Below are 26,082 nucleotides of genomic sequence, written 5' to 3'. Positions count from 1 at the left end.
CCTTCAGCTTTCCAACTGAAGTGTCTTAGAGGAGAAGATCGTGTCCAAGCCGCCAGAGAGGTTCTCAACTCACCGGAGCCGCGGTGGGTGGTCGATCTCTATGCTGCAGGTCTGTTCCGCGAACCACCACGGAGTCGTACAACTGACCAGGTGCAGACATCAGCGACGAGACGAGGCGGGACTTAGTAGAAGAATATGCCTGCGAACAGGCACCAGCTGACGGAGATTTCTATTTCAAGATACGGGAATACCAAGGCGTGTTTGGGCAAGAGAATTCGCGTGCCGAAGATACATGGAAGGCGCGCCTGGGCGCCACATCTGGTTCCGGGCACAAGAAGAATCGGATGGACCAGATAGTGACTGACCCCAGACTTTGCGTGGCATTTGATGCATTTCGTCGCATTCCCGTCCTCTATGGAGATCTGAAACTCAGCCTCGTTAACAAAATGACATCCATGGGGTGCCATGAGGTATGCAGTGCTGTATTACTTGTGCTGGTGCGCATTGCTGACCGTCAGGAATCGCTACATTATTTGAACCACATCAAAGACTTCTGGCACTCCGTTTTTGACGGCAACGAGAGCGCTATGATGAAACTTGACCGAACGTCGTTGGAAGCGCTGCAACTGAAGGCGCCCGGAGCCTGCGAAAAGCACGCGCGCGACCTGCACGCGCGCGTCCGCAGCGGTGACATCCTCGGCGCTTTCAACGAGGCTGAGCGAGAGAGAATTTGGTCTAAAATACGTGATGCCACCGTTGACTGTACGGTGCCATCACTCAATAGCTTTTTCGAGGATCGCAAGTACATCGAGGATGCAGCGCATTGTATCAAGATGCTATTGCCCCCGGGACGCCACAAGACCATCCGCTCCGCTCTGGAAGATGCGTATCCCGAAGTGGACGAGCAGGGCACAGAATGTCTGGTGCAGGTGTCCAGCTCTTCATTCAAAGCGGTTGCGACGGATGGAACAGATCATTTTGACCTGGCCTACCGGCAACTATGGCTGTATGCTCGCCGCCACTTCGAAGATATGCCCCACGAGCGGGAGCAGATAGTTGCAGGCTACAAGACTGCCGGTGTTGATGAGATGGTGTTGTTTGATTTCGCGTCGCTCGCGTACAAGCTTGGATTCAGAACCACAGAGATTGAAAGGCTGCTGAAGGGTAACCCGGACCGCCAGATTGCGCACCGGCTACTGAAGATGGCACGAAAACCAGACCAGTTCTATTTCGAAGATATAGAGTCTAGTATCTCTGCAGTCACGACTGTGATGGAAGCGGCCCGTCCTATTTGCAATAACCAAGATGTTGATGTGGAAGAGCCCGAGGTAATAGCAGCTGGCGCGACCGCAAAGCAATGTGGACGGCCACTCGTCTCCGATCATGTGCGATGCAAACCACTTCTGTTCCTAGACAAGCTGCATGCTACCATGGCGCGACAAAATAGGACTCTGTCGTCATTCTTTATTCAACGCTCCACCTACTTTGCTTTTTTTGGGAAGGATCTTGCGATCTCTTGTGAGGCCATGCGAGATGCGCCCGAAGCACGAAGCGTTCAGGACGTAGGCATGGACATCGAGCGTGCAAGTGAAATAATTACTGCCTCCCCCCAGACTCGTGCTCGAATGGAAATTGCCTCGCGGGAAAGCGAATGTCAGACGAAGCTGCGAACTGCACAAAGAGAGGCTGCGGATGCTGAGTCACGGCTACAAATGCTCTTGACCAAGGAGCGACAGCAAACGGAAAAGCTAGCTGGGCTCGAGGATGCCATAACAGCCCGCGCAGCTGAATCAGCGGCGACTGAAAAGAACCTCCAAGACAAATTTGAGAAACTGAAGCAACGGGAAGTGGAACAAGTTATTCGGCTCGAGACCCTCGCGGCCAAAGAGCCAGAGCAACATGCTCATATGAAGCAACTGGAGCAGGGTCGAGCGGACATGGAGGGAGATATACGGCTGGATTGTATTGCCACGAACCTGGAAGCAACAGCTGAGGACGAGGATGCAAGTGGGACGGAAAGACTGCTACAGGTATCGGCGCAGCTTAGTGAAAAGCAGAACGAGCTGAACAGGCTAGAGGAGATGGAACGTAACAAGCGCTTGGTCATCCGACAATTGGAGGAAGAGGAAGTGCGGTTACGTTCCTCCATCGATGATCTGTCAATGACAGTCAGAGCGCTCACAGAAGACGAACAGGCGAAAGGTGACTCGATAGCGTCACTGAAAGAACAATACCAGTCCACTAACAAGAAGCTCGTGGAGAAGGAGATGGGCTTGCGACAGAATATTGACTTTCTAGAAGTATGCCGAGAGCGCCTGGAGGCGGATATCAAAGCTGCCACGGAGGAGAAGGATGTTTTGTCTCAAGCGCCTTTGGTGAATTCTACGCGCGGGGGAAGCCAAGACATTGATGAGCTTCGGCAAGCTACCGAGCGACGCCAACCCTTGGAGAACGTACCATTATCACCAGGCGAAGGACGTGCGGAAGAAGATGGAGCCGTCGGCTTAGAATACATGATACGGGGTGCGTTTGACTCAGAGGAGGAGCATCTGGCCCCAACGGAGGACATACCACTACCACTGTTCTCAAGGGCATTGCCGGCCGCCTCCGACAGGCCATTGGAAGCACCGATGGGAAATCAGACGGAGGAAACTATCGAGGTATGAAAGTTGGTGTGATTGATGATGCGATGTGTTGCTAACGGACGTAGGCTAGATCCACGGTGTCAGAAGACGGTGAAACAGTGCGGGTTACGTTTAAGATTTTAGAAAAGGGTGAATGGATAGTGGATCGGGAGGTTGTGGTGGATGCGGAAAATCCTTCTGAGGTGCAGCGATTAGCGATCAAGTACCTGCGGAGAGACATGGGTCTTTTTAGTAGCAAGAATCGAGTACTGGCGGCTGAAGCGTGTTTTGACCGGGTGAGATCGAACGGTACCGATGCAATTTATGTAGTACCGCAATGGGCGGTTGAGAGAAGGAGACGTGGGGGTGAAGAGCGACCGGCGAAACGTACAAAAATAAATTGAGTTTATGATGGCCCTCCTGCTGGGATGTCGATTGAATGCTAGCCCCGATAACTGCTGCCCTGCGAAGGCTGTCGCATAGTGGAGGACAGACTAGTAGAGCCAGCCTCTGAGCGAGGATGTCCTCCCAGGGTGCTGTCCTCTTTCTAGGGGTGTCCCACATCGGGGGCTGCAGCGGCAGGGCTGTCCCTGCCACTGCGACGGCGCAGTGTGAACAGCCCTGCCACGAGGCCGTCCTTCGTGGCACAGCGCCTGTGGGCGGACATCCTTGCTCATCCGGAATGGAAGACTAACTTTTTTTTTTATTAAAATCAGTGCATTACGAACGCCTGCAGATTCTGACCTACAATTTAGCAGGCAGAGCATTGCAAATTACCATCCGTCTCTAAACGGTTACGGTCAAAAGAGCTATGGTCTAGGCGACAGTGTGCACAACCGCGATTAATCTCTGCTTTCATTTTCCCGGCAACGATGGCAATGGCAGATACATTCGCAAGCGGCGGCATTCCTATGGCAGCCGAGGCCATCGTACTCCGTCAATCCGTCCTTTCGGGCAGCGCACTGGACATTTTCCTCAGCAACTATGATACCCAAGCTGGATCGACCCACGGCCCTTGACTTTAGATCCAGCACGATTTATAAATATTGCCAGGAGAATATCCTGGAGCTTTCCAGTCCCTAAGCATAATGAGGTCTCGGATATCCTCTCGCTTCCAAGGCAGCATCAAGAGGCGGCTCTTAACTCCCGTTAGTCTGCTGAACGCATAGCTGTGGAATGGGCCTTACTGTGAGCATGTCGTCCATGGTTGCATTGGGCTGCAACAATGCTTGGCAGAAGTCGATCGCTTCGGAATTGTTTGACCACTTGTCAGACTGAAATGTAATTCTACTGTCGTAATCCCACGGATACATCAGTTGGTGGACTAGCGGTAGCAGCATGCTGGGATGATTCTGCCACTGCTCAGAGTATACGGCCAGGGCTGAAGGACAGGGTTAGTTGACAACACTCTCAAAAATCAATGAACCAACCATCATACCAATTTTCACGTTGCCATCAAAGTCCATCAGTATTTTTCTTGCACTAAAATTAGTTTGGCCGAGTCCGGCAGCGGTCATGTATAGCAGACCCTGTAAAACCTAGTGTTGTTAGAAGGAGCCCTCGTTCACAATCGCGGCGTCTTACCTGTCCGAGGACTGCTGCTAGGGCAGGCTCGTCAAATTCAGCAAAGAAATTTGCGCACACATCTACCACGACCATGGGCATAAACTCGGAAATTTGCAGAAGATGCTCGGGGTCTTCACATTCAAAAACGTGAAGAAAGTGCACTATATTGTCATGGTTAACCTGTCGCGTAAGCCGCACCTGGCGACAAACGTCTGGCCCAGATATCCTTCGGCAATACAGAAATCGATCACGCCCAGAGCGTGTATTCTGTCGTATGACTGCATCTGTACAGTTTGCCGGAAGACTACGCGCAAAACGTTCTGTGACGTGTGGCTCTACAAGACTCAATTCTCGGGGGTTGCTCATGTTGGTGTTGTGCGGGTAGAGTGCATCAAGAGCGGGCGTCCTCCCCTTTAAGTACTTATCTTGGTGGAACCCCGTAGTGCTGCGAAAGGAGGACGTAAAAAATGAGAAAAAGCAAAAGGCCGCACGTCCCACTAGCCTGGCGGCTGCGCATGGAAGCCTTTCCCACCGGTCTGTGTCCAGGCGGCCGTCCCAGATATCATGAGAACTCCCGTCCACCACAAACAAAACTATGCCGATGTTTTAATATTGATTGTATTAATGATTCTCTAGATTACTGGCATTTATGCAAATTTGACCGATGAAGGTGCACTGGTGTTTGTAGTCAGCATACAGTGAGGGCTGGGACGCATGCACTGGCACACATCAGTTAGTGGGATACGCCATGTACTGGTATAGAGCATATGCTGGGATACAGTGGGCTGGAACGCATGTAGTAGCACACATCATACATTGGGATATGCGACGCAGTACATAGCACAGGCTGGGGAATACGTGGTTTGACCGGGTGACGTCAGATGGAACGAATGGAATCTTTGTAGCGCCACACTGTGTAGCCTTGGCAGGCCAGCGGTTATCGAGGCTAGCATCCAATCAGTGGGTGGGATGTCCACGTTGGCGGATATCCACGCTGGCGGTATGTCTACATGAGAATGGTACCGAGGCCGTCAGTTTTTGTCCATCCGCCGCAACCAGCGCACGGGAGACTTCTAACATTCCAAGCATTATTTTTAGAAGTTGGAAACCTTACAGCCCTTGAAACGTCCCTGATATCTAAACATAATTTATTGCATTGGTTTATGTAAATATCATTTATTCATAGATACGTAAAAACAACGCTGATATACGGTATTATTAATGCATTTTGCTAGATACGGCAACCAACTTTTTTTCAGTCGTCATCTTGTATCAGTACTCAGTACACTGCTGCGCCAGGCCCGGCCAATCGTACCATTGCAATAATGAGGAGACAGTGATTGTCTCAGCGTCATGTCTAAGGCAGGTTCTTCGTAGGCTCGAACCTCTGATTGCTACGAAGTACAGGCTGATTTGGGTTCAGCGTTTGCACTCTATGGTGATAAAAGAGAAAGAAGAAAAAATTTAGTTATGTGGAGCAGGTGAACAGTTGGATGAACGGGAGTGCCCTGTATCCCGTTCCTTTATTTTTTGGCCAGACACAGTCGACTTGTCTCACCATAGCCTCCGTCAACCGGTGGAGCCAGGCACCACAGCGTAGCGTCCTTGTTCATCCGCCCTGGCGCTGCTTGTCAGTGCCGAGACGCATACCGCCATGAGACCGCAGGTTTCCGCGGGAAGTAGGTTTTACTCGTTCTTTTTCTCGATGTATTACACTATACTGTACCTAAACTTCTCAAGTCCAGTTCCCCAAGACTTTGTCGTGCCGCGCCGACTGTGAGCCCAGAGATGACATTTGTACATTTACCAAATGTGTCTTATCTGCGCCAACCGTGCGGGTGGCGGCAGATTGATGGCTTTGCCTCTGATAAGAAGTCCATGCTGGCGTTGGAAGTTGCAGCTGTGAGAGTTTTCGCCTTCAAACTTCACTTGCGAATTTATAACCCTCTTTTCACTCGATCCGGACCGTACAGTATTAGACGTAGTTGATGTACATTCCAAGTAATCGCTGGTTGAGGCTAGTGTAGGGCTGGAGGCTGCGCCGCGATCGAGACTGCACAAAGAGAAGAGCGACCGGCGAAACGTACGAAAAAAAATTGAGTTATGATGGCCCTCCTGCTGGGATGTCCTTTGGATGCTAGCCTCGATAACCGCTGGCCTGCCAGGGCTATCGCACAGTGGAGGACGGACTTGTAGAGCCAGCCTGGGAGCGAGGATGTCCTCTTAGGGTGATGTCCTGTTAGGGGTGTCCCACATCGGGGGCTGCAGCCGAAGGGCTGTCCCTGCCACTGCTACAGCGCAGTGTGAACAGCCCTGCCACCAAGCCGTCGATCGTGGCACAGCGCCTGTGGGAGGACATCCTTGCTCTATTGCCGATTCCTGATATCTAAACATAATTTATTGCATTAGTTTATCGTTTATTCACAGATACGTAAAAAGAACGCCCCCAGTCCAAGGCTAGGGGGCTGGTGGGGTTAGACATTTATAAATATTCTGCCGTACTATAGCTCTCGCGCAGCGTCTCGTACGAGAAAGCTTTGCACCAAGTACAAGCTGTCTGATTGGTTGAGCTGAAGTGGAGATGCCATCTCCGATGCTCATACTCTTACGCATACTTTCGTACGAGAAAGCTGCAGCGTGGAAGCTGTTTGACTGGCTGAAAGTCCGGTATACATCCGGGGCTGGTCTAGCGAGTGGCACACTCTCGCACAAGGCTCTCGCACTAGACTCTGCCTGCGTTCTCACCTGATTAGCCCGCTATCTGCCTTAAGACAGGTACTGTACTGGTGTCTAGGAAGCTGGTGCTGCTCCTAATTGACTCTGTCGACTTGACTACGCGGCCGGTACGGCTTTTGCAGAATTTGACGCGCCAGTCGACGACTACAGTGAGGACAGATTTGGTTGAATAAGATGTTGACTCATCAGTTAGAACAAGTGCCGGCTTGTTGACATGTACCTTGGGGATTGCCGTCAGAAACTGGCCTCGACGCATCCGGTCACTGATGGCGCAAGGAACGCGGGTAATGGATGCTAGTAAACGAGAACTGCAATTATTTGCTTGCGCCTCTTCCTGCCAGAGGCAATTTAACAGGTTTATGCAGACTTCTCCCCAATAGACATCAAACGTCAGAAGAGGCTGCTCATCGCGGAGGCACTAACGGAGAATTTCTTCCACCTTTTCCGCAGTTTCTGTAGGTATATACGCCCGAGCTGTTAAATGCTCCTCAGGCCTCGAGCAGCTATTGACTAATTGGCATTTGCCCTTGACGGAAGCTGGGTGCTTCTGTCATCAGAAAGTCACCGTGTCGGCATCTGCTCGTGAATGCGCGGGATGCGCGAAAGCGCGTGAAATCGACAAAAACTTTCGAGACGCAAAGCACATTGCAGCATCCATTAATGGCCCAGAAGCGTTTATCTGACCGCCCTTACGAATCCAAAAGATGCCATAATAACAGGGACCGGACCAGGATTGCGTCTCGTGGAGAAGGTGCAAGCGTCTGCACCATTTGACGGGGTCCTCTGTATCTTAGGTGTCACAACCGGCTTCTTTACACTCATCGTGATCGAAAAAGAGCTGTGAGACCCCTCTTCGCGGAGAGGCTTCTGTATTTATTAAGCGCAAGAACCAACTCCTATTCATACCTTTAAAGAGCCTCGTCCCCTGCTCCATTTCAGATACACTGAAGTGAGGGCAATGCGAAGCAGTCGAGCTGGCAAATACATGAAGACAGACAATATTTGTAGTTTGGCAGATTGATACGCGATGCCACAATCCGTGATTTGCGCGCCTAAAGGCGTGGTAAGGATCACACCAGATGAGAGCCAGAGGGCGCGTTTCACTAGCCTTGCAACATAGCAAAGGCTTAAAACAGAAGACTCATACCGCAAGGAGAGGTTAGATATCCTATCCGCGCGTCAACGCAAGCGTCGACACATGAAAGATTTCGATGAAGCGGCCCGCGAGGCAGAGAATCAGCTTCAACTTTTTGGGTCGATCTTTGCGCAGCTCGCCCGGCAAGACAACGAATTGCAGAACCAACAAGCGACTGGAAACGATACAACAAGCAAAGAACGGGAAAGAGTGAGAGTAGAAGCAGCAGAGGTTCTGCGGACTATTTTGTGACCTGTCTTCCTTGCTTATGGCCTGGCACGCTTCAACTCTTTATTTCCAATTTGACCAAATTTCCGCCGGTGGCGATACAGAGACCTTCCAAATTCGAAACCGAGATGGATACTTCGTCATCTAAAGAATCTGCATCTATAATGCACATGTTTTTATTATACTTTGCTGCGTCTGCATCTTCTCGCGTAAGCCATTCCACACTGCATCCTAGCCTTGACCCTACACCGCCGTTCTTGCCCACCGTGTATTCAAGCTGAATGATAGCCGGTCCTGCCTGGACAGGTGCGATAGTGGAGGCGCCGAGACTGAGTGTGGTCAAGCTTCCCTGACGCACTGCAAGTAGATCCAACTTGTCCAAGGGTGCGACGTCGATGCTCGATTCCGTCTGTCCAACCAGCGGGTGCTCAGGCTCTGAACCACTCGCTGCTTGTGTGGCCGGCCGTTCTCGGCTGGTATCAACGCAGGACTCCAGTCTCGGTGATCCTACCTCCGTCATTTTCCCTGGCCCGAGCTGCGTCCCCAATGTAGTTGCGGAAATATCCATCGTCCACAGCGTACTTTCACTAGGCTGCGGAAAGAGAGTTCTGCGCTGCCTCAACAGCAATGTAGCTGCGCTATTGTGGATATAAGCCTCTAAACTTTGCACGAAGCGGCGCTCCAATCCGCACCCTGAGGGGAACACAGGTAACTTCCAGGCAGGGTACAGTCTTCCATGACATCGTTTCGTATACACCTTCGCGGCTTGACACAAGAATATATTGCAGAGGACGCACGCCATTTTGCTTGATGCCACCACTCTGGGGCCTGGCTTAGGCCGACGTGTTTCCAGGTAATATATGAGCTGTATCTCGGCGTGTATTTTCCCCTCTCGTATAGTCTTGGAACACTGGTGGGAGAATGACTCCTCCGCTGTTTGTCCGTCTCGATTAAGCAAACGTGCCACTTGGGCAACACTGGTCTGGCTCCCGTGTGCAATTTGCAATCTCGCACAGGTGACAAAAAAATCCGGCTGATAGTCAACAGACAGCGGGCGAAATGCATTCCGAGGTAGGCTGACCATAACAACCTTCATGCTGCGAACGAGGGGGTATTTCCTGGCAGTGCGATACAGAAATCGTGCGGCCTCACGGTATCGAGCCACTCGGCGGATCATCTTGAGCAGATTTCTTCGCTCGCTCGGGCCCATCATGGCATTTGGGATTGAAGAAAGCATTTGCGATAAGCTACTGTTGCGAGAAAGCTGTACAACAGCTTCAACAAGGTCGCAGAGGCGTCGTTCGGTTTGGTGCTTCAGCCACATGTCGATATTCTTGATCACTGCTTTGGCTTGCTGACGAAACTCGGGATATTTACTGGCTAGTAGGGCCGAGGTCTTTTCTAGCAATTGCCTAAGAGTCTGTTTGGATTTCTTTTGCTTATGTGGCGCATAGCGCATCCTTTCGCGGATGCGGAGCGAGCACATTGTCACAATGTTCCTGAAGACTGCGTCCTCCGCGTCGGGATCTATCTCGAAGTTAGATGGCAACGACCAGCGGCTTACGGATGATGCCTACTCACTCTGCAAATCTCTGGATAACGAATGAAAGATGTTTTCGAAGCCATCCTTAATGTCTTTGAGAGTGGAGAGGCCATCGCCATGGCGAGCTTGATTGACCGCGATGATCACTTCCATTCCATCCCCTTCCGGCTTCTCATGCATGCACAGCGCAGGCACATGATTTGGATCCTCGCCAATATTGGAAAGAAATGCAAGAGTGTTCACTAAGTCGCGTTCTCTGTCGAAAGGCAGAGAGTATGCTGAAGGGTTGATGTGTGCTTGCTGTTGCCAGGGGTTGATTGACGGCTCGGTCGGAACGGCGTGTAAAAGATGCATGAAAGCGATTGCTTCAGCGCAAGCAATATCCAGAGTACATGGAGTCGTTCGTTCCATCATATCTTTTGGATTCGGAGAGCCTACCAAGGTTGGGCATGGAAGATGTGGCCTGGAGATGGCCTTGTAAACAGATCGCGGAAGTCGTTTCTGCGAGGTATGCCGCACCGCGTCGAGTGCTGGTCGTCGCGCCGGAGCATGCCATGGCAACTGCAAGTGAAAAGCACGTGCTGTCACACATTTGGCCGTCTGGTACTCTATGTCTCACCGAAAAGGAGCCTGCAAGTACAACACAAGAAGCCACACGAAGTGCGGGGTACGTTCATCCTGCATGCGTGATGCCTCGTCCTGTTCGCCATCGTGCGTCAGTAGTCCACCATCGTTCGGTAATTTGACCAATCTGGAGTCCGAATAGACGAATAGACTGGCAAGTGTATGTGCAGCGAAACCAATAGCTGCTACATGTTGGGGCGGAGGTAGTCCATCGGCGTCCGCAACACCATTCGCGTACTGGCACGGTAAGTTGGACTTTTCGCAAAGATCATCTACACGAAGTTTATATCCTCCTCATATGTACACACCGTTCTTCGCATCTACGACTGGAGCATCATGAGTGACATAGTAAGCTGTCCAACTCGCGCGATCAGGGGTCAACAGTAGCATTAACACTGGAGCGCGCAGCACCCCGACCTCGCGCATATTTCTGATGTGATTATTAGTATGCGACGCGAAATTGGGATACTGAAGGCCGAAATGACGGAGCGCTTTGATCAAAATGCAGCCACCGCGGCTGCGTTGCACGATCGCATTCAGCAGGCAGAGAAGAACCTCATTACGCACTGTGATATCGACGCACTAAGTGATGGCATCGCTCAGTCGCGAAACGTCCTCAATGCCGTTGCCACTGATGTTGGCGCATGCCGTCACGGCGTTCAGACGATCAAAGACGTCGTCGCAACGTGCAAACAGGCTGTAGAGGAATCGCAGCTGCATTTACGGGACAGAATCAGCGACGCGCAAACCGGCATAAAGCAGGCAATAACCACAGCTCGACAGGAACTCGGTGCGGGAATCACCACACTACAAGACAGCCTTCTTGATGCCGTTGGTGGAGTGGCGCGCGAACTGGGAAAGGGTATAAAGACTCTAAATGAGGCTGTCGCGAGCGTTGTAGGCGGTTTCGGGGATCAACTCAGTGAGGTGTGCAAGGTCATCATCACTCAGACTAGCCTTACCCATGCACCATCTCGCGAGGTGCTTGATGGCAAAATGCATGAGATGCGGGACATCATCGAACACACGAACACTTCTTTCCAGAGCCTGCCGCGAACTTTAGAAATCAGCCTCGCCGAAGCAATGAAAAATGCTGCTGCCGTCGCGTGCGACAACACGACGAGGGAAGTCCAAGAGAGGCTGAAGAACCTGTATGAGGAGTTGCGTGACAGGATTCAGGACGTTCAGCTTGAGATGCGGGCGGGGCACTTTAACAGCGCTGCGCGTCTGGCGAACAAGGTATCAAGCTGCTGCACGAGCACAATCGTTATCAAGCTGCTGCACGAGCACAATCGTTTAAATTGCGAGGGATCGACAACTTGCCCATTCGTACTCTTCCAAAGACTTATGCTGGCCTACAGGATCTTCAAGGTGAGCACCACACAGATCACAGAAGATGGCAGAGAGCGAAAGGTTAGTCACGACTACGATTAAGTTCCTGATTGTCGGCGTCTATAGGAAACATCGATGACATTCTTGAACGCTTGCAACTGAACACAAACGTCCCGTACGCAAAAAAACGCCAGCAGCTCAAAGTATACTTGGGTCTGCGAAAGTAGCAATGCCGCCAGCCGATTCTATTAATTGACAACCCTGTTCATCCCTAAGCAGCTCCTGAGAATGCATGCTGAATGATGTTTTGGCTTAATCACGAGGACACTTTGGCCCCCGAAGTATGCAATGACCTGTATTCAGAACCCCAAAGTGCAAACGCACTGGTTTTACTCCCCCGCCCCAGCCTTGGTAATGTTTTTTCAATCGTCCTGTCCTAGTACCGCCCCGCAGTGGAGGCGATGCCACGGCGCCCCTGCTGCTGCGCTCTGCAGCGTGGCGAAAACATGGCCATCAACTGCAGCCGCTGCAGAACCTAGGCCCTCCGTTGTTTCGAGGAATGCGATATACTCATCTGCCCTTTTCTCAGTGACACCGCTTATCCCTGATTCTCTCTCCGAAGCGCAAGCAGATCTCCCCTGCCGACGGTGGGATTTGACAGCCTTTTCGGATATTCTCGGCTAGATTGATGGACGACGCCAACAGCGCCTGATTGACTTGCCGGGAACAGCAGCAGCCGAGACAACGGTTTAGACGATGTCTAACAGTCAACAGTTGTTCTAGGAGTTCCGTGGTGGAACAAGGTGGGACACGCTTTCAGCTCGACATCTCGATCACTGTGTTCTACCAACACTTACAGTCCCACTCCTCATAGAACATTTCAGGTCTTTTTTTTGCATCTCCTTACTGAATTTTTGATGTGATACCTTCTTTCTCGCCAAAATGAAGTCGCGGCTTTTCCCACCTCTTGCTAACCAACATCCATCATTCCTACCGCCGCCGAATCTACAATGACCTACCAACGCAAGCCGTGGTCCAATTCTGAGGATGCGTGCCTCCTAGACCTCGTTCAATCCCAAAAGCCCCACGACTGGGTCGAAATTGCTCAGAAATTAGGTTCAAGAACAGCAAAGCAATGCCGCGAGCGCTACCGCCAGAACTTGGAGCCGTCCTTGAACCACAAGCCTATTACACCTGAGGAAGGGGCTCAAATCGAGCATCTCGTTTCGGAGATCGGCAAACGATGGACCAAGATTGCACGCAGGCTACATGGTCGCAGCGATAACTCTGTCAAAAATTGGTGGTATGCAAGGCATGGGCTCCGGATACAACTCGCCCGCCACCGAAAGAAAAATCTGGTTAGGGAGGAGTATTGCTGCCGAACCGGCACAAGAGAAGGCATGCTACAGGCATTGCCACTACTGAACACGGCGCCATCTCACAAGACGCAACATCACCCGCCAACGTCTTGGTCTGGCCCATCTCCACCGCTCTCCTGCTCGTTTGAGTCTCCCGACTACGAAGCTTATCAAAGCAAAGCATTACCATGCAGAACTGCTGTTATTCAACATCAAGTCATCGAAACAACATCGTCAAGGGCGTCGCCCGGAAGCTTTTTGTCTAGCATTGATACGACGTGCAGCGTGAATTCTCCGGCGCAGCAATCAGGTTTGCCCACTATACCAAGCTGCCCAGTGCACCAGCAAAGTTTCAGCAGCATGAGCGAGGAGCAGATGAGGCTGTCTTTCATACTGCGCTGAGCTGTAAGTTAAAAATATCCTTACTGTATAAATGTACAGTTAATAGGGTGATAGAGGAAAATCGAATTCATAGCTCTACTTGTATGCTCGTTATGCATCTAAAATGTAGCTATCCGGGTCGATCATAGGTAAAATGACGCTTCCAAATATTTATTGATTTCTGATTCACATGGGGACGCCGCTATTGCCGACCTGGGGCCGCACACCAAACAGCACGCGTAGCGGGATCTCCACTCCTTTCAGCAAGCCCTGCCTCAGCTGCACACTAGGCAACACTAACCAGTCAAACATCGCCTTGCATGGGCGACGTTCCATTTTCCTTGAAATCTTTTGGTGTTCGCCTAATTGGCAGAGGATATATCTTGTACTACAGATTCGGGTTAATATTTTGTTACACGGAACTCCCATTGATAGAACATACCATGTCAATACGAGCTGGAAAGCAATTGTCGTCTGTTGAGCAGTAGTCATAGTGCCGATGTTGTCGGCGCACTAAGACATAAAAGTCGGCCCCGTAACGGCGGCTTAATTGATCGCATCTTCTCATCACGCGATACGTAGCCCTGGCGAAATTTTCTCTCGTTCTGTCCCGCTTTGGCATCATTGGGCAATGGGCTGAATGTAAGCTTAGTTTTTACTTGTTCTTTGCTTGGCATCGCTCCAGCGAAACTTTATATTGTCAGTGGTTGACTCCATTCTCTGATGATGGTATTTGGGATCCAATTTTTGGGAACTGGTTTGCTTTCATCTCCAGGGTCATCCGGGGTTAGCCATTTCTCCCGATCTTTACTGGAGCAGAACGATTGGGGTGTACGTAGTGGTGATGGTTGGGGCCAGGGTGAAGATACCAGTACCTGAATCCAACATTATGTTTCCATGTTTTTGCACGCCTTTTCAGCGTCATGGATACAGCGGCAGCTTGCCGATTGGCTGGCTGACAGCTTTATAGCTAGCGGACAATGAATTATGGAGGTGACGGATATGATTGGTTCTAGTGGCACAGGACAAGCAAGTGCAGATGATCATCGTCCGATCGGGGCGATATTCTAGCCAAGCGCGAATTAGAAGATGAGACAGCTGTCCAACGAGAGCTTCCCGCAGAAATCACCGAAAATTAGTCGCGGCAACTCAGCACCGATACTGGTTCTTGAGAATTTCTCCGAAGTTGACCGATTGAACGCTAGAAAGTGTCTATAATTGATTCGCAGGCGCCTGTGGCTTGCTCTGGTGAATGAATCTATAGTGGGGAATAGGCTGGCCTATTACAGTCTCTAGGTGGGAATCAGCGTAGTCAGTAGGTGCAGTGGAGTATGGGGTCACTTTCACCAGTTGGTAGGTGCAGTAAAAGTGTAGGGGGTCACTTTCACCAGTTGTAGGTGCAGTAAAGTGTAGGGGGGTCACTTTCACCAGTTGGTAGGTGCACTAGAGCACAGGGGATCATTTTCACCAGTCGGTAGGTGCAGTAAAGTGTAGGGGGGTCACTTTCACCAGTCGGTAGGTACAGTAGAGACTCTAAGGGGGACGGGGGTTAGCTGGCCTATAATGAGTTCTAGAGGGCGTATGTGCCTTCATACGACAGCGTATACCTTCATACGATAGCGTATGGAAATACGCCCACCCCCCTTCTGCTGGTCGAACACCCGCTCCCCCTCATAGGCACATCGTTGTGCCCAGCTCAACCAGCCCAACGTTGTGCCGGGCACAACGCCTACTCCCTTTCCAGGCTGGTCAAACACCCGCTCCCCTTCACGGGCACAACGTTGTGCCCGTCTCAACGTTGTGCCTAGCCCAGCGTTGTGCCCGTGAAGGGGAGCGGGTGTTTGACCAGAAGAAGGGGGGGTGGGCGTATTTCCATACGCTGTCGTATGAAGGTATACGCTGTCGTATGAAGGCATACGCTGTCGTATGAAGGCGCCTCCTATTTTTTATACGCCCTCTTATTGCTCCATACGAAGGCTTATTGCACGCCTCCTGCCTTCGTACGCCCTCGTATGAAGGTATAGGTGCACCTCCTACTTGAAGGTAGGTGCACCTCCTTCTTGAGGGTAGGATGCACCTCCTTCTTGAGGGTAGGGTGCACTTCCTTCTTGAGGGTAGGTTGCACCTCTTTGAAGGTAGGTGCACCTCCTACTTGAGGGTAGGTTGCACCTCTTTGAAGGTAGGTGCACCTCCTCCCGCGTGTTACACAACCCCTATTCCCATACGCTCTCATATTGCTCCATACGAAGGCTTATTGCACGTCTCCTGCCCTCATACGCCCTCGTATGGGATGCACCTCTTAGTTAAAGCAACCTCGTACTTTCGTACGCCGTCTTGCGCCTAGCTGAGATAGGCCAGCCTATCACCCCATCTATAGCTGGCCCATCACAGTACGTCCGGGAATATTTGGGTGAAGAGGTTGGATTTACTCGATGAGCAGACCAGGACGGCTATGGACTCCTTCGTGGACAGATTAATGGTGGAGAGCTAGACGGGAGAATTAACTTGGGAGCCATTACGAATAGTTGTGCAGCTATAGCTTGTGAACATGAAGGTAAATAGTGCTTCTTGAGTCGCTTGAAGTGTGACAAAGAAATACATGGCTAGTACATGATGACCGCACAGGCGTGTATTCTACTTCGATCAATGCCGCAAACAAATTGTAAGCGCCCAGCGTGCTTGCCCCCGTTCGCCATTAGCCCTGTATGGCTGGTGGCTCTCGCTGTCCCAAGCTCCAGCATGTAGAGCGCAGGCGTCACGGAAGGACATTAGGAAGTAGTTTATGTCATACTGTTTCTGCAGCTCGGGTTTGTGTCCCTTCTAGCATGGGCCATGGAACCAATAATGGAAGTTCATAATTGGCCTCTCGTGGGGCAAGAATATGCGTAATAATTGTCACCCGAATTGAAGCCTTGTGCTTCTAATAGTTTGTGTGTACGGTATTTTATAGTCTGGAAACGAGATCATGATTCTTTGAATGAAGACGGATTCGATGGAGGGAACGTCCTGGCCGCAGTCCAGTTCCTAGGTTATGGTATTTCCGCACCCAGGAGCCGCCTACTGGGGCTTTAATCGGCCAGGACGTACCCCTGCAGCACCTCCACCCCCCGCAACTGCGCCTCCAGGCCAGCTCACACACCCTAAACCCACTAACTGTGGCGTTAGGGCAGCTCATTCAGCAGTGTGGTCGTAGTTGAGCTGGCCTAACACCCACCCCCTGTAGCTGTGCCGTTAGGGCAGCTCATTCAGCAGTGCGATCGTAGTTGAGCCGGCCTAACACCCACCCCCTGTAACTTTGGGCCAGCTCATTCAGCAGTGCGATCGTAGTTGAGCCGGCCTAACACCCACCCCCCTGTAGCTGTTGCTTTAGGCCAGCTCACACACGCTAATACCCACTAAATATGCCTTTAAGCCAGCTCATACAGCGGCACGGTCTTAGTAGGCTGGCCTATTCTCCCGCCTGTAACTGGTCCAAGCTCCATTAGTAGTGGTGGGCCTGCTAGGTGTTGCTGCAAACGATGGTGAGCAGGGCAGCCTTCCGGCGCTTTCCATTGTCTGCAGGAACGGTCTCTAATTGGAAACTTGCAATTCTATCTCTACCACCCCCGATGCCAGAGGGCGGCGCGTGGTTGTGTCAACAAAAACCTTGGGACAGTGCAAGAACAGCAAAGTCCATGTTTCGGCTTCCCGGTTGACGGCAGCACTCTCCCGTCAATATATCACTTCGCGAATACGATCCGGGACATCGCCGTGGGCAGGGCTCCGATCAACTACACCAACAGGCGCACTGTCAAATTGTCCAGTACCGCTTTGGAAGAGCTTGAAGAAATGGTGAAAGATACTATGTATCAACTCAACCTTCAACTTCAACGTATCAACGACAAGATGGAGAACTGGCCACCTACAGGAGGCGTCGACAGCAGCGCGACGAAACCGGCCATAGATCTGGACGATGAGCGACAAGTAACAAAACAGTGTTTGCAGATATGCGAGGATGCGAAGTTGTATTTGGAGTCCTTGGCGTGTCGCGACTCACCTCTCCTAGATCAGCCCGCTCTGGGAAGCTCTGCGATTCTCCAGCAAAGGTTTGCTCAACTTTGTACCAATGAACACTGAGCAGATTTAATTGCGGCTGTGCATTGTGGCAGGGCCTCGCGTGGTCATGTTGGTGACTCATGCAGGTATTTTAGACCGGGGTGACGTGTCCAATACCCATGCTGGGGTGCCCACTACCAGGCATGCTTCAGTGGAATCCACTGGTTCGGGCAAACAAGCATGAAGCCAAGATTGGTTAAAGGCATAAAAAGACCAGAGTATCACTTCAAACGGAGAGCAAGCATCACGCATGCTGATGTATTCACCGGCACCTTAAAATTCATCCCGAATCTATCTACCATCTCGCTTCCTCTATCGACAGTACCATATATTTTACCCTTCTGAGACACTATATCTAACAGTCGGCAAACTAGGCTTTGGGAGCTTGAAGAACAGGGAATGGCGCCGCAGATCTGCATCGTAGGAGCTGGCATCTCTGGTCTGCAATGTGCAGATGCCCTAATCCGCAGCGGCTTCCGTGTCACAGTGTTTGAGGGTAGAGATAGAATCGGCGGTCGGGTAAGTGTTGTTCTCACTAGTCTCCCAAGCGATCACTAAGTCTAGCAGGTACACCAGGAGCAGCTCTGTGGTCATTGGCTGGACATGTAAGTGCACCCAATGTTGGTTTGTGCTTATAGTTAACCATTGCAGGGGGGCAAACTGGATTCATGGCATCACTCGAAACCCTATTACCAAATTTGCCTCGGCAACTGGGACAAAGCTAGTATTACACGAACCAGAGAGTATCGTTTACGACGCCAACGGCTACAAGTTACCTCGAAACGTAGTCGACAAATGCGAAGAACTTATCGAAGACGCAATGGAGGGTGCAGAAGAATACAGCAAGCAGTACTCGGATACGATCAATGCCAAAACGAGTGTTATGGACTTCATCATGCAAGAGATCCAGTCTGCCTGTTTGGACGACGAGTCTAGGGTCATATGCGAGCAAATGGCACACATGCACAATGATGAATTCGCAGACCCCATCGCCTCCCAGAGCCTCAAGCATCTCTATCTCCAAGACGGTGCAGATGGTGCTGAAGCGTTTGTTGCTTCCACACACAAGCGAATTGTGCAGATGATAGCCCAGCTAGCTACAAACGCTGGCGCAATCCAACTCAACCACAGGGTAACGACCATTTGCAGCACTTTCAGGGAGTCTGGCCAGAGGGAAGTTGTAGTCACAACTGCATCTGGAAAGACCCAATCCTTTGATGAGGTAGTGGTGACTTGCCCGCTTGGCTGGCTCAAGCATAACAAAACGATTTTCAGTCCTTCTCTGCCAGCGCCAATGGCAGAAGCAATTGATAACATCGGATACGGTGCGCTCGAGAAGGTCTTTGTCAAGTTTCCAGCCGCCTTTTGGGAGCGCAAAGGTGCACAGCCGGCTTCACGAGGCGGTGCAGTTCGTGGCCGAAAGAAATCACGCGACGGGTACTCCTTCTGGCACTTTTTGTGTCCTGAATATCACCCCTTGACTAAGAAAATCGGCCCTTGGACGCAGATGGTATTCAGTCTTTCCGGCCTTCCAGGCGACGATGCCCACCCTACTCTCCTGTTCTATCTCTCTCCGCCGTGCTCACGATCTTTTATACCAACCCTCAAGAACGTCACACCCCACACAGCAACCTATGATGAGTTACTGCGCGCCTTCGCGGAGCCATTTTATTCGCGACTACCTAATTACGACGCGAGGCAAGTAAACTGTCACCCAGTGGCCTTCTTAGCTACACAATGGCAAAATGATGCCATGGCTGGGTATGGAAGTTACTCCAATGTTCGAGTCACACAAGTCGACGCTAAAGCAGACTTTGACTTGATACGAAGCGGTGGAGGTCAGGGAGAGTCGGGAAATAACCTCATAGGCTGCGACCGAGGTGTCTGGTTTGCTGGAGAGCATACTACGCCACCGTTTGGAATCGGAACAACAACCGGAGCATGGGCCAGCGGCAATAGAGCAGCAAGAGACATCATAGAGGCGTATAGAGTTAAGCAAGGGTCCAGAGCACTCTGAAAAAGGGATTATGTGGCCAGATTCCACACTTTGTGTATAAGCTGTCCTTTAACTCCCGCATTTATATCTTAGGCAAAGAATAATGTGAGGTGCCTCGTGCGGAGGACTTCAGTCACGTACTGATCCTAGGGTTCAGTAATGACGGTGGAATAATCGCTGCCTCCTCCCTGCTATCTCGTCGGCAGCTCGCCGCTATATCGTGCATCTGCTTCACGTGATCCTTGCAGCCTCTCTCCTCTGGCAGGGCCCTGACAAAAAACTTCTGGTATACTTCACGTCGCCTTCCCAGAAAAAGCACGGCTCTTTGAATCTCCCAACTTTCTGTCCGGCCTTAGCGACAGAATATCTCCATGTACAGCCGACGCATTTGCAAAGTTACAATTGCTGGAGCAAAATGATGCCGCTGCCACGCAAGGCGTTACCCCGGAACAAAGTGTTGACTTGTTGACATGTGTCCTGGGCGGGATACGGGTGCGTCTGTCGTCCGGAAACTGGCCTCCATGCATCCGTTCACGGATGTTGCTCAAGGAGCATTGATAATGGACGAAGCTGTTTCGGATGCCAGCAAACGAGAGAATTGGTTGCTTGCCTCCACCTCTTCATCTTATCGCAAATTTGCTGATGAACAAAGCAATTTTTCGATAGCACACCAGTAGCTTGTCCGTGCAGCATCGTGTTTTCTCGCCTCGCACATAAACATCTGCGGATGCTTGACAGCTAAAAGAAATGACCATCGACTGGCATGCTGCCTGGTTAGCTATGGCTTGCCGAATTCTTTTAGCGTATGCTTGGCGGCTATGCATGCGTGAAGGCTTGATTTTAGGTCTATTGCCGGAAAAAGTCTCCCTTGTCGTCGTCGTTGTCGTCGTCGGGTGTGACGCTTCTTATCCAATGTGCCAATCATCCATAGAAAGCGCACAGTCGGGAATCATCACGTCATTGAATCGAATCAGAACCATCCTCAGAATTAGTCTTTGATTTGCAATTGGTTCCCGCCATCTGCTGCCCATATGTCTTATGATGTTGCAGGTGATTTAGAGCAGGGAGTTGACGCCGGCGTGAGTTCTGTCCATTGGTATTGTTCCATGGAATGGCATTGTTGTCCAATCCCAGCTGTTTGTTGTTGTGGATTTGGCTGGCCAATATGTGTGTCAGCCTTGAACAAATTCTGCACGAACTGCTGGAGCGAGTTATCACTTAGGTAGCCCCCCAGCTGCCTCGTCCTCCACCCAAGTCCTTGGTTTTTGCCGTTAATAACCTTTCCATCTGTTGAGACCATGATTTGAATGGCATCGCCTTTCGAGTAATTTTCAATTGTGCTCATGATTCCGGTCCTGTTTAGTGTTGGGGTTCAATGGTACATACGCTTGGTATATAAAGGCGCGGCAAACCTGCTCTTCTTATAACTTCATCGCGATGGGCGCAGCCCCATTCTACACAATAACTGCCACCACCGACCTTCGGAAATTGCCGAACAGTGGGCTGGCTCTTCGTGGCACTCGCCAGACAGACCACAACCATGTAGGGGCAAACTTGCGTTGGGCGTAGAGCCAGTTCCTGAGCGGAGGACAAACTACAAGTGCCACAGCCCATTCGGCAGTTCTTTGTGGCGCCTGCTAAAAAAGCCGCAATGATGTACGTGGCACATTTCGCGCGGAGAAATTCGGTCAAATCTGAGTGAGGGCGCTCTATTCAGTTGGTGACATCCAAGAGATGCTTTTCACTATACATTTGGTGTCTGTCTTTATCAGGAAAGTTCAATGTACACAAAAGTTGAACAGGTATACCAATTAGACAAAGGTATGCAAGTACTTCGATGCAATATATGGTATGCTCCCAGGTTGAAGACATGCGAAGCCGCGTGGGACGGAATTCCACCACACCACCACACGACACAGGTAAAACTCTAATTTCGAACTGCTCCTCATTTAGACTCATGAGTTGACTCTCCATCTACCTTTCTTCGCCTTGTCTCGTTTGATGAAGGAGGATTTTGTTGCGAGTGCTGGCTTTTCCTGCGAGCATGGCGCCCCGCCAACGAACCAACACTCGACGTCCCAGGGTTCCCGGGGTTCACAACGGCAGGGTGGCTGCGGATAGTCTGGCTGCTCGACGCCTGAGCTCCAAAACGGCTATTGTAACGGTCGTGGGATAGTTGCACAAGAGCATCATCGCTCATCGACCCAACGAGCAGTGCTGATCGATTTTTAGACATGGTTTTTCCAACATTGAAAAGGTCTGCCAGCGTTGTCACCACGACATGGTCACTATCCCCGTCGGCAACCACTTCCCCAATGATGTGTATCTTTTGATTGGTAACCTCACTAGACGCCAGCTTACACACTTCTAGGCATTGCCTTGATGCATGTATGTCTTCGTTCAACCGTAGCCTTTCACCTGTATCTCCGTCCGTAAGAACAGTCTCGAGTCGCTCGCGAAGACGAGTAATGATATTTACCAAGCTTGCCTGATTGTCTTTGAGGGCCTGGCGAGTCAAAAGTTGAGCTTCAAACCTTTGCTGGAGAATTGCAGAGCTTCCCAGAGTGGGCTGATCTAGGAGAGGTGAGTCGCGACACGCCAAGGACTCCAAATACAATTTCGCATCCTCGCATATCTGCAAACACTGTTTTGTTACTTGTCGCTCGTCGTCCAGATCTATGGCCGGTTTCGTCGCGCTGCTGTCGACGCCTCCTGTACGTGGCCAGTTCTCCATCTTGTCGTTGATACGTTGAAGTTGAAGGTTGAGTTGGTACATGGTATCTTTCACCATTTCTTCAAGCTCTTCCAAAGCGGTACTGGAAAACTTGACAGTGCGCCTGTGCATCAACAGTTAGAAATGATGATAAGCTTCCAGGCTGATGGAGCCCCTAAAATGGATAGCATGAGAACTGTAGAAAATCTCACATAGTAAGCACACCGAGGCCAACTGAGATGGTGGCTTTGTATCCTGCCAATGTGTCCATAAATTGGTTGATATCACCTCTCATGAACTCCATTCTTGCCCAGTCTATAAAACTAGACGTTGATTTGCCGCTGAAACGCCTCATGGTGGACTCAAAGTCGCTGCAGAGTTGGGTACATCGTTCGATTGGCCCACAGAGAAGCTTAGTCATTGACGTCTCAGCAGCTACCGCAGGTTGCTGGTTCGTAGCATCAAGTAGTTGCGCGAGACTTTGTAGGATACTTTCAATGTCTTTCACCTCAGCGAGAAGTCTCAACAACGTCATGTCGCGCGTTTTGTATCGTTGGATAGCTGCTTTTAAAGATCTCGTGGACTGAAGGCCAGCCGTGACGATGGCCAATACCGAGGCGATAATACTCAGCGGGTCCATCCTGCCGGGGAACAGAATACAACATAGTCTTTGAGTACAGAACGAAGTGAGAAGTATGGTGATAGCAATTTCATGCTGGTGCGGGGAAGTAGCCAGCGAGAAAATGGGCATTGTAATTGGCCACTTGCGGAGGCCAGCTCCACTCTTCCTATTGTCACCTACATGGCTGCTCCTTCGATTCCTCAATATTTGAGCGGTCACGTGTTAAGAAGCAGGGTTACAACGCGTGCCGTCGCCGCCGACAAGTCGCCTGAAAAGCCACCTCGTCAACAGAGAGTTGATTCTTCAGTTGTCCCTCTCTCTGCCCGTCGTGCCAACACTTCACAATACTCTACAGAGTCAGTGTCAAAGAATTTTGGCCAGTCTGGGCCGTCAGAACTCGAGTTACACGATATTTCTTGCTTCGGCCGGCTATCTCAATATGGCAGAAGCGATCGGTGTGGCGTCGGGGTTAGTCGCTTTGGCAACCTTTGCGTGCCAATCCAGTGTCATGCTATACGAGTCGGTTTCTAGCTTCCAATCTCATCAACAGCGTGTACGCGATCTTGCCGAGGAGACTGGCGCACTCGCCGAGGTGCTAAAGTCGCTTGTTGATGCTGCTCGTGGCAACCCAGACTTGCGAATCCCAGCACTAGCAATTCCCTTGAAACGTTGCGCCAAAGCTTGCGAAGAATTCAAACAAGAGATTGAAAAGTTTTCCTCCAGATCTATTGCTGGCAGCAGAACAAGCTTTCGTGATTGGGCACGGTTGAGGTACATGGGCGAAGACGTCGATGGCTTCAGGCGCCTGCTGTCCGGTTACAAAATGACTATCAGTATTGCCCTCACCAATGCGAGTCTGTATGTAATATTACACCGTTTACCTGCCCTTTTTACTTGGCTAATGCTATGTGCTCGCCTCTTGCCGCTCCTCTGCGTGAAGTCACCAATCCATCGTGACATCTGAAGCCGTAGAAGGCTATACTGAGCTTCTTAGAGCTGCCAGAGCTGATCTTGAGGATCGCCTCGAAATGATTGATGACAAGCTTGAACAATCATGGGCCAAAGTTTGAGCAGTTCTTCTGGTCTCGAAGATGGCGATGTGGTACAAATCAGGGAGGAGCGCCAGAGCACAGAAAACAGCCTGCAGATTTGTGCGGAGCTCTCCGACCATATTACTCAAATCCAGCTTGCCCAAGCGCGTGCAAGGTTTAGTACTGGGGCGTCTAAGCCGAGCTCTTTATCCGAAAGAATTACTCATGACGGTTTGCAGGAATGCAAGGAGAATTTGGCTCGTATGGCTGACAAGCTCGCGACCCACGAGAAAGAGCTCTTTAACAAACTTGTGTGCAAAATCACTGGCACAAGCGGCTCTCAAGAAGCCGCTGCTGATATAGCGAGGCTTCGTGATGAGTTGGAGTCGGCACGCCAGTCGATGAACCTTGTATCCTCAGCGAGCCGGGAACTGGAGAAGAGCGTGAGCGTAATCGAGAACCATGCGACAGGAGATGCTGTGCAATTCATGGTTTCGACTGATGGCCAAATTCTCCATGGCACGAACCGCGGCCTCGGATGGAGAACTAGACAGGTCGGCGGCCATATCGACGCCGAAACTGTGAGGCAGATATCACGGGACTTGAGCCGGCTGCCATCTCAAGAAACAGGACCAGCGTCTGACGCGCTTTTGAGTGATTCCCTCTCTTTCAAAAGACGTTTCGGGGATGGCTACAAGTTGGCGTCTACATCCACCGAGCAAATGCGCCCACCATCGGAATCTTAAGTGCGGGCGGCGGCTGCAATCGTTCTTACGGTGTTGTTTCATGCCAGTCATCGTGAACACTGGGATATGGCGCGGCCTGTTATCCGTGAGCTGGTCTATTATATATGTTGGTGGCCAGTCAACCAACACATACACTTGAGTAGTCTTAAATTTGATTCACATGCCAGAACTATCCATGCCTGTACTGTAGGTGACACGTCAACAAGGAACATGCCATTTGCACATCCTGAATACACAAAACCGTAGCCATTCATCTGCGATAAGCTGATACAGCTTTTGCGCGAGTGGTTTCACCCCATCCACTGTCTGGACATGGTTTTTGAAGTGTTCCAAGCTAGAAGTCACCGAGACGCTGGGAGCACCGATGCTGGAGCGACTCACATATTGGGAAGGCGGGAGCTCAGAACCCGTGTGAGCTTCAAGTTGAAGAATATCCTTGCTGCATAAATGTACAGTTGATAGGGTGATGAAGGAAAATCGAATTCAGCTCGCTTGTTTGACCAGGCGGATGCCCTCGTACCGAGGCCAGATTCATCGGGGACGTAAACGTGTTTTCCATGTTCGCCGCCCGCCCATCATACAGTCCATTGCTCGGGGCAGACACGAATTGCTGTTGTCGCTGATCGATAAGGTTGTTGCTAAAGGACACAGATCTCGCTTGAATTGTTCGAGGTACCCCGCTGTTACAATTCCAATAGTTCAGCTGCGCCGCTTCGGATGTTGTTGCCATCCAAGCCAACTGAGTAGCTAGCTCAGGTGAAGTGGGTGATGTTTGTCCGGTAGAGCTGGATTTGCTGTCGGATGGGTGCCAGCTATAGGCTATGTCCATGGATCCAAGCAGAGTTACTGGGCTTGGCTCAGCAACGCCCCAGGTGAGACTCGATCCAAGAGAGACATTAAAGTTCTGTTCGGTCGTGGTTGGCATGTCCGTCCCTGTTAGAAGATATGGTCAGTATATATGTCTCAAGGACCCTCGCGTCGAACAAACCTTCACCTGTAACGCTAACGTAGCCAATATTAGAGGATGTAATAACGGGGCAAGAAAGCGCAACGGAGTCTTGTACCGGCCCCGTCCCGTGAGGAGATCTTGCCGCCATGCCAGTTGGGTTCCCAGGCGCAAAGGCTGGTGAGGAGGAGTGCGAATACGCTGTTGAGCTGCCAGTTCCTTGGCCAGTAGTTTTGCCTTGCGAGTCCGCCGGCGGTTGTTGGTTGACCGGGCGAAAGCTGCAGTCCTTCTTGAGTCGTATACAATTTATACATCGATTTTGTAGCTCCGGAGATACGATACATCGAATTTTCCGGTGCCGGCAATGACCTGTTGTGGGCACCCTCTGGTTAGTTGTGACTCGAGC

General features: G+C 51.0%; 6 protein-coding genes across 6 annotated transcripts; 4 read left to right on the top strand and 2 right to left on the bottom strand.

The window, feature by feature from the left end:
* Window positions 1-446: 446 nt before the first annotated feature.
* Window positions 447-2,666, top strand: ISF_09582 (hypothetical protein; the record flags this gene model as incomplete). Its single annotated transcript, XM_018853183.1, has 2 exons — window positions 447-470; window positions 519-2,666. 2 exons carry the CDS (start codon window positions 447-449, stop codon window positions 2,664-2,666), a joined length of 2,172 nt encoding a protein of 723 aa, XP_018699631.1.
* Window positions 2,667-8,433: 5,767 nt separating this feature from the next.
* ISF_09581 (hypothetical protein) lies at window positions 8,434-8,857 on the bottom strand (the record flags this gene model as incomplete). Its single annotated transcript, XM_018853182.1, has 2 exons — window positions 8,434-8,448; window positions 8,537-8,857. The coding sequence occupies 2 exons, from the start codon at window positions 8,855-8,857 to the stop codon at window positions 8,434-8,436; spliced, it is 336 nt and encodes a 111-aa protein (XP_018699630.1).
* A 1,935-nt stretch (window positions 8,858-10,792) lies between these two features.
* Window positions 10,793-11,890, top strand: ISF_09580 (hypothetical protein; the record flags this gene model as incomplete). Its single annotated transcript, XM_018853181.1, has 2 exons — window positions 10,793-10,804; window positions 10,865-11,890. The coding sequence occupies 2 exons, from the start codon at window positions 10,793-10,795 to the stop codon at window positions 11,888-11,890; spliced, it is 1,038 nt and encodes a 345-aa protein (XP_018699629.1).
* Window positions 11,891-17,370: 5,480 nt separating this feature from the next.
* ISF_09579 (Amine oxidase) lies at window positions 17,371-19,639 on the top strand (the record flags this gene model as incomplete). The annotated part of the gene is made up of 4 exons (XM_018853180.1): window positions 17,371-17,612; window positions 17,985-18,141; window positions 18,190-18,227; window positions 18,274-19,639. The coding sequence occupies 4 exons, from the start codon at window positions 17,371-17,373 to the stop codon at window positions 19,637-19,639; spliced, it is 1,803 nt and encodes a 600-aa protein (XP_018699628.1).
* Window positions 19,640-21,563: 1,924 nt separating this feature from the next.
* ISF_09578 (hypothetical protein) lies at window positions 21,564-22,971 on the bottom strand (the record flags this gene model as incomplete). Its single annotated transcript, XM_018853179.1, has 2 exons — window positions 21,564-22,434; window positions 22,544-22,971. The coding sequence occupies 2 exons, from the start codon at window positions 22,969-22,971 to the stop codon at window positions 21,564-21,566; spliced, it is 1,299 nt and encodes a 432-aa protein (XP_018699627.1).
* A 421-nt stretch (window positions 22,972-23,392) lies between these two features.
* Window positions 23,393-24,730, top strand: ISF_09577 (hypothetical protein; the record flags this gene model as incomplete). Its single annotated transcript, XM_018853178.1, has 2 exons — window positions 23,393-23,811; window positions 24,019-24,730. The coding sequence occupies 2 exons, from the start codon at window positions 23,393-23,395 to the stop codon at window positions 24,728-24,730; spliced, it is 1,131 nt and encodes a 376-aa protein (XP_018699626.1).
* Between the last annotated feature and the right edge of the window lie 1,352 nt (window positions 24,731-26,082).

Source organism: Cordyceps fumosorosea (genome assembly GCF_001636725.1).
Source record: "Cordyceps fumosorosea ARSEF 2679 chromosome Unknown scaffold_56, whole genome shotgun sequence".
NCBI lineage: Eukaryota > Fungi > Ascomycota > Sordariomycetes > Hypocreales > Cordycipitaceae > Cordyceps > Cordyceps fumosorosea.
This window is presented reverse-complemented; position numbering and strand designations above follow the sequence as displayed.